The sequence below is a fragment of the Psammomys obesus genome, unplaced genomic scaffold (assembly GCF_907164565.1).
Source record: "Psammomys obesus unplaced genomic scaffold, mPsaObe1.curated_primary_1811, whole genome shotgun sequence".
Classification (NCBI taxonomy): Eukaryota; Metazoa; Chordata; class Mammalia; order Rodentia; family Muridae; genus Psammomys; species Psammomys obesus.
Genome location: NW_026596433.1, coordinates 2,920,561 through 2,928,777, shown reverse-complemented (window position 1 = coordinate 2,928,777; position 8,217 = coordinate 2,920,561). Strand labels below are relative to the sequence as shown.

Genomic DNA, 8,217 nt, shown 5'->3' with positions numbered 1-8,217 from the left:
ATCTATCTATCTATCTATCTATCTATCTATCTATCTATCTATCTATCTATCTATGTATTTATCTACCTATCACCATCTATCTTCACCATCATCTATCTAGTTGTCAAAAGAGTAAGAAACTTCGGTTAAGCTGGGTACAGGAGGAGACAACATATCGGTTGGTTTTTGTTTTCTTATGGATTCTGCCCTGTTGTATGCCATCCAAATGACAGGATGGATTGGGGCAATTGAACTTGGGGAATGGTGATGCATAAGTCTTACTAGACTTTAGTTGTAATTTGGCTAGTTGTGTGTGTGTGTGTGTGTGTGTGTGTGTGTGTGTGTGTGAACTGAGGGCAGTGTGCATGCACAAATGCAAGTGTCTAAATGATGACTTTTGCTTGTATCGTTTGTAGCCAAAAACCTAGGTAGAAAGGCCTTTGGCATGAATATATAGTATTTTATTGGAACATGACAAAATCGAAGCAAAAATGGTTTTAAAATTCCTAAAATATGACTCAGAAAATTGGTTAACAAATAACTTATAATAGAAAATGTCTAAGACCCAACCTATCCAATTCATGTTGCTAGAAACCAAGACATTTTCATCATGATTTTCTTTTGGTGCTGTGGATTGAACCCAGGGCCTTGAATATGCTGGGCATATGCCTTTTTCTGAACTAAATCATGTATCCGTGCAAACGTAGTATAGATAGTAAAGTAAAATAAAAGGCAGTTTTCAATATTATGCATTATAAAGCAACTCACACATCTTAGGATACAAAGTACAGTGAACAGAACTGAAAGCCCCTGTTTTCTACTGTCATCTTTAATGTAGCATTTGACATTCTGTATACTAGTCTGTATTCTGACTACATCAGTAGGCCCAAGATGGAGTGGTTTTAAAAAGCAACTTTAAGGAAAACGTTTATTCATGCATGTTGTATGTATTCACGTGGCCCAGGCTGGCCTAAATTCCCCTTTTACAGCCAAAATAACTTTGGGCTTATCAGCTTCCTGTTTCTACTGCCTAAGTGTCTGGATTCCAGTTTTTATTTGTTTGTTTGCTTTTCTATTAGAAGTGCTTAGGGATCAAACTCAAGGCTTTGTGCAAGTAACCAACCACTCTGCTAACTGAGCCACTATGCACTTCTTTTTTAAGTTACTTGCTCTTGATTGGTATTTTGTTTTTAAATTTCAGATCTGATAAATCTACTTCTAGTTCATTCATTATGGATATAATGCAATTTAATTTATTTTTTTACTTTTTAGGTTTTTTTCAATTTTATTGAGGACACACGGGCAAAGCTTTCTTCCAGGTATAAACCTTGGAGTGGAATTTGCTCCTATAGTTATTTAATATGTATTTATTGATTACCTGTTATATGTCAGATACTGTTTTAGATCCCAGAGACACACAAATGAAAAAAAAAATTAGTATGTCCTTATACTCAATAATTTTTTTTATTCTATTGTAAAATTAAACCAGTAAAACACAGTAAGTCATAAATTTTATAGAGAAAACTGGAATTTTCAGAGAGTGGAATTGTGTGGAGTTGGCAGGACCTCCCCACCTCTTTTAACATAGGGTAGCTATAGAAGGCCATACCCTAAAGATACCTAAGGAGAAATATGAAGAAAGAATACCCAAAGCACAAGGATCAGAAGAAGCAGACACCCCCATGAGGGGAGTGCAGTAAGGTCCCATGGTGTCTAAAACAGGCTTTTTAATGGTGAGAAGTAGGGGATAGATCAAAGAGAAGAGGCCTTCTCAGATCCTGCCAGGACAGTGTATTTATTCTGTGTGAGATAAAAAGTCACTGCATTCAGTGCTGTGATGACAGTTTCATTAAAAAAACAAAAAAACAAAAAACAAACAAACAAAAAAAACAGACAAAAAACTATGATGGGTGTCATATGGACTGCGAAGAACAAGAGAGTCTATTCCAAGGGCAATACAAGTACCTGAGAGAAAGGATGACGCTTGGAATGGAGCATGCTAGAGGCGATGGGATGAAGAATCAGATTTTGGAGATCTGAAAGGGAGAATCTGTGGGGGTTGTTGGATGAAGTGGGGACGGGTAGTAAGAACAAGGGAGCCAATGGTGGCTGCAGTAACATTTTCTTGACCTTCTAGAAAGTTTTGACATTTTTACATAATTTTACATGATTAAATATCCACAGAGATGTTACGTAGAGGTTTCATGTATGTACATCTTAAACTCACTGGTTATCATAACAACAAATGTAATTGTCAGGTTTAGTTTTTTGTTCTTTGATAATCTGCTGGTATGCTGCTATCTCAATGTTGACTATTCTTGGAATAATCCTGGGCTAAGCCATCTGTATCTTCACTGTTATAACCTACTGGCTGGGGCATTATTGCCATATTCTCCCAAACCATCACAGCCCATACATGATTTCTGTACCCCGTGCAGATATCCTTACTGAGATAAATATCCATGGTAGGTTTCATTGGGATTGTCCTTGAGGGGACGGAAACATCCACAGACAGTGCTTCTCTGATTTTAAGTGAATAATTTGTTGCTTTGGCTTTTGATGAAGATCAAGGTCTTGTTCATGTAAACTACTTGCAGGCATGGGAGGTGCTGAGTTTTAATTTCAAAAAGAAAGAATTTAATTAATTGTAATTATATATATTAAATAAAACTTTACAAGACTAATAAGGCTGAGATAATCGGCATTAGTTAGGAGGAAGTGCGCCTGAAATGTTAAAGCATCTACTGGGTCCCTGATCACGGCAGTAGGTGAGTGTTTGAAAGCATTTTTCCCTTTCATAAATGTATGCATTCACCTTACAATTATCTGAACATGAAACTGTCCGAAACCAGAAGGCTTAGCTTTCTTTAAAGCTATTACATGGAGAATATGCACACTCTTTTAAAGCTCATGCTGACTGATAATTGTTAATGCATCGAAGAAAAGAAGGCACCATCATGAAGAACTGTGGCTCTCTTTATGTAGAAAATATTACAGAAATTATCACACTACCGTTTCTTTGAAAATATTTGGAAGATAAATTCCTCCCTGCCTCATTTTTTTACACAGTAGTTTTTGCCACTTCTACTTTGAGAAATACCTGACTTACATTCTAGGCTGTCTGATTAATTAACCATTTCTATTACTTGGTGCATTATTGTAATGTTTGGTGTCTAAGGCTTCTTAAATTTAAGTGGTGTAAAAGGTACAAGTGTCATTAAAAATATTTTTAAAGCAGAAAGTGAGCCAGGCTTGGTGACACAAGCCTTTAATTCCAGCACTACAGAAGCAGGAACAGGCGGATCTCTGTGAATTTCTAGCTTGGTCCTACGTAATTTTGCATAGTAGTGAGTTCCAGGCCAGCCAGGGCTACATAGCAGGGCCCTGTCTCAAAAGAAGGAAAAAGATGAGGAGGAAGAAGAGGAAGAGGAGGAAGAGGAAGACTTCTTTTTGTAATGTCAGAAGTCATTTTGTTGCTTGTTTTGAGACTAAATTTTGATATCTAGTCAGACTGATCTAAAACTTAGGATCAATCTGCTCCAGTCTTCCCAGTACTAGGATTATTGGCAGGTACCAGAACCTGGTTTCATGAACTACTTATTCACTCAAAAGTTGAGAGTGTAGAAAACCAAGGAAAGTGAGTGTTGTCAGGTAGCCTGATCTCTATGCTCTATTAAGACAGGACATACATGGAGGAACACACGATGGAACAGTTCAACTTGTATGAGATTGGAGAAACGGCTCAGGGGTTAGGAGTGCTTGCTGCTCGACCGGGCGGGCCACAATTCAGATCCCATCAGATGGCTCACAACGAGTTTAATGCTCTCTTTTGGCTTCTGGGAACACGGCACACATGTGCACATAAACTTACACAGACACATAGTGGCACAACCACACACACACACACATGCAGTCACTGAATTTCTGCCTCATTTTATCAGAGCTGAATGTCTTTTCCTTGCACTCTTCTTTTGTCCCTATGGAGCTCTGATTGTGCTGCTCACTTGCTTACACTGTTGAAAAGTGAAGTTTCTCACTGTGGTCAGTCCCTACCTCAGGATCCTGGCACCTGCTGCCAAAACCTGCCAACAGAGCATTCTTTCCACTGCTCTGCCACCTGGCCACACCCTGTCCCTTTCCCCGATAGCTGCCAACTGCCTAATACTGTGGGCCTCTGTGTTTACCAAGAAGTATCTGTTGGGTTTGTGCTCATTGATTGCTTCAGATTCCTTGACACTCCCTCCTCTTCACAAGAAAGGATCCAGAAACTTTTTCTGGATCCTTAGAAGGTGTCCCGCCAGCCCTCCCGCCAGCCCTCCCGCCAGTGAGACCAGCCCTCTAGGTCTCACTGACATGTAGGTCAGTGTCCCTGGACTGATGCAGGCTGAGACAGGGTAGGAGCATTTTTATTAAAGATTTTTCTTCCTTAAACAAAATTGCCTTCATACCAATTTTCCATTAAGAGTATCATATGACTCATGTGGTCAATAAAGTTTAATGATCTTGGAGTTTCGTGTACTTCCAAATTAAGATGACCAAGATCCCTTGAACAGGAATTACAACAAAACACCCACCTCACTGTGCATTCAATACTCTTCTCAATAGAAAACAAAAATGAACTTTAATCGATACAAAATGGCCTGTTAACTAAACAATGGGCAATGGAGTATTTTTACCAAAGATTTAATGATTGTAGAAGGAATCAACTTGCAGTGTCTAATGGTATGTCATGGATTTCACTAAAGTGGGGTATGACATGAGAAAATAATTAATAATGCTTTGCTAATAACTAAATGTCTAAATCCAGGCACTCCCCAACCCCAAAGAGACTTTGTGAACTTGAAAATGGAATCACAGTCTCCTCATTCGATGCTAAGTGGAGTACTTTTGGTCAGTTTTGAAATGTTATATATTTGCCACTGTATCGCATTCGGTAGAGACTATTTTGGACATAAAGGTAAACTGAACCATATAGTTTCAAAACCAGTGGTACTGTTTTGCATTTGAATACATTTCTCACCAATTATTTGTTCCTAAAATCGGTAGGTTTGAAAACATCTCAAATAGAATCTGAAAGAAACATTTACATTTCTATGGAAAATACATACACGCAAATACAGAACAATGCATCCAGGTGAATACATTTATAAGGTTTTTACTGCCCCCTGCTGTCAGTTTCTTAAAAATCGCAAAAACTGCAGTGAAAATTGATACTGTAAATTAACTAGTGAATAACGCTGACACTGTATTCTGGACAATGATTATGAACTAAGGAGCCAATGCCAGTGAAGTGCATAAACACACACAGAAAGGCAAAAGATTTCAAGTCTGTGTGGACACGCAGCTGTCCTAGCCCACTGCATTATTTTTCTAAATTAAATCATCTGAATTTGTTTTCAAACATATACATAGTTTGGATAAAACATTTAAATAAGTCAACGATTGCTCATTTTTATGGTCTAATCCCTACTTGCAATTAAGAAATTGGACACAATTAATAAACCAGTAACACTAGGTACAAGGCCTTTGATTGAATGTCTATTTTGGGGCCCATCTACGTGTGCTCTACAGACATTCATCTCTGCCCCTCAGGATAACTTCTAGCTTTGTGATAATTTTTTACTTTCTTCTGTGACGCATGATCAAAGAATTCTTTTCTCCTTTGGATAATTCATTTCCACAGTTTACACTCCCTAGGTTTTGTAAAATCTAGACTCCTCTATAACAGCCTGCCGATATTACTCATCGCCTCTTCAACTCTACTTCCTTTTCTCTGAATGCACAGATTGGCCCATGGTGACAACAAAGCCTGTCCCACCTCACCTGGGACACCTGTGGTGATGCCTCTTTGGTGTGCTTTTTGTTTGGCAGGGTTTTAAGAAAATTCCACTACAGAGACAAGAGAACTAACAATTCACGAGTTCTCACATCTTCTCCCCTGAAGTAGCACCAGAAGTCAACAAAACCATTTGACATTCATAATAAAAGAGTTCTTACCTGACTCTGGGAGTTGGGTTTCCTGTGACTCTACACTCCAAATAAACTCTGCTTCCTTCGGCGACTTCTTGGCTCCTCAGCTTCTGAATGAACCGAGGTGCAGTCGGCAAGTGGCAGGCTTTCTGGGGCTGTGGGTGAGGGCTGTGGGTGAAGGCCGCTTCTGGGGCCTGCTGGGCCTGGTAGCAAAGGCTGGCCTCAGGTAGCATGACCTCTGTTTCCATCTCCTGTTGGTCTAGCTGGTCTCCAGTGGGGCTCTGGCTGGCTGAGGCAGTCATCAGGGTTGATGATTGATTTTTAGGAGACAGATACCCACTGTCCGGTGACGAGGACTCACCATTTGGGCTTCTGTTTCTTGGCTTTGCTGCCTCTCTAAATATGGATGTCAGTTCCTCGATGAAACTAGCAGCCTTGTCGCACAGTTGGCTCTGGGGGCCAGCCTTGCTTTGCTGGGCAGCTTTGGGCTTTGCACTTGGATTGGGGATTTTTGCACCTCTTTTTTCAGCCTTGCGGAGGCTCCGGATGTAGCTGGGACTGGCCAGCAGGGGTGGTACCGCAGCTTTCCTCTTTGAAGCTGGGGAACTGATCCTTTCAGCTTGCTCTCCTACCAGAGGCTGCACAGGAGCTGGCCTGTTATCCGGAGGTCTTTCTGAGGGAGCCTGCTGGCAGGATTTGGTCTCCTTGTGGGAAGGAGATTCGCAGAGGCTTATGGAAGACTCGCTGAAAATCTGTGAGATCTCCTTTTCTGAGTCAAAATCTTCAGTTTCAGAGTTGTCTATAGCTCTGCGGGCCAGGTCAAGGCTTTTGTGTATTTCTTCCTGGCTGAGAAAAGCAGAGAGCCCTGGGAAGAAGTCAGCATTTTTGCCCTCTTCCTGCACGTCTGATAAAGAATCATAGAAGGAGTCGTGGGAGGAAGTTTCTGACATAGCTGAGCAGTCTCCACACAGTCCTTGCTTGTAGTAGGAAGGCTGGGGGCACAGGAAACCTGTGTCCTTGCTTTCTGAAAGACAATATAGGATCTTTATCAGCGCTAATAACCAGTCCCTTGATTATTATTAAATTTTTTTATGTCACCACCACCAACAAATTGGAAAAGAAACATTAAGGTGAACCAATATAGCAATCTTCTTTATTCTATAAATGGGTAGGGAAAACTAAATATCCGTGTGCTTATGACTTACAACTCATTCATTATTTATTTTAGGTTTTTGCGGTAGCATCTTGTTAGTAGCTCAAGATGGCCTCAAACATACAATCTTCCTATTGAGTTTCCAGGTTTGAAAGGTACAGCCATGAGTTCCAATGCCTGGCACAGTTTGTAATTTCAGGTTAACACACACCCTGTAAGTGGGCAGAAAGCAACATAGTAACTACTGTCAAATGATTTAAGGGGACAGCGTTTTCAGCAGGCACAGAGGGTACAGGATGGGGCTGTTTCCTGCGCTCTTCCCTCATCATATACCTCCTTAGTGCTCCCATCGCAGCAATGCTTTCAGATAAGTGCTTGCTACTTTTGGTAATTCTGACTGTCATAGTTTGGTTTCTATCGCCCAAACAAACACTTTGAACAGACACAACATGGGGAAGAAAAGGTTTATTTGGCATGGAAGGAAGCCAAGGTAGGGCCTCATACAAGAGCTGGGAGGCAGGAACCAAAGGGAGAGATCACGAAGGAATGCTGTTTAGTGGTTTGCCTCCATGGCGTGTTCAGTTCACTTTCTTACACAGCTCAGGACCACCTGCCCAGTGGTCACACCGCCCTCCGAGGGCTAAGCTTTTTCATATCAATCATAAAACAAGAAAATGGCTGCAGACATGCCCAGAGCCAAACTGATGGGGTCAATTTCTCAATTCTTTTCCCTGGTGACTCTGCTTTGTGTCAAGATGACCAAAGGTAATCAGCAGACTGACTTTGCTCACATGACCCTAATCTGCAAAGGGCAAATGAACAAGCCCTATTTTCACTTACTTAAGAAGCATAAGTAGAAAGATCAAGTATTTGTATGCTTATAACTTATGATGTATTTATTTATGTCTCAATAATTTGTCTCAGCTTTTCTTTGCATGCAGTCATCTTTGTGTTTATTTATTCATTCCACATTATCCTAACAGATGGCAATAATCACTTACTAACTTTCAGGTGCTAATATTCTGCGTGTGCTCCATAGTAAGTACTATGAAAGTTCTCCCAAGGGACAGGCTGCAAAAGCATATTGTGTTTTTAACTTTGTGGAGGTGCCGCTC

At 40.5% G+C, this 8,217-nt stretch overlaps 1 protein-coding gene across 1 annotated transcript in view; it reads right to left on the bottom strand.

The window, feature by feature from the left end:
• Positions 1–6,899, bottom strand: part of Palld (palladin, cytoskeletal associated protein) — a 373,952-nt gene extending 367,053 nt beyond the window's left edge. The window contains exon 1 of the mRNA XM_055597882.1: positions 5,977–6,899. Coding sequence (XP_055453857.1) covers positions 5,977–6,899 — 923 coding nt within the window. The remainder of the gene's footprint in view (positions 1–5,976) is intronic.
• Positions 6,900–8,217: the final 1,318 nt, after the last annotated feature.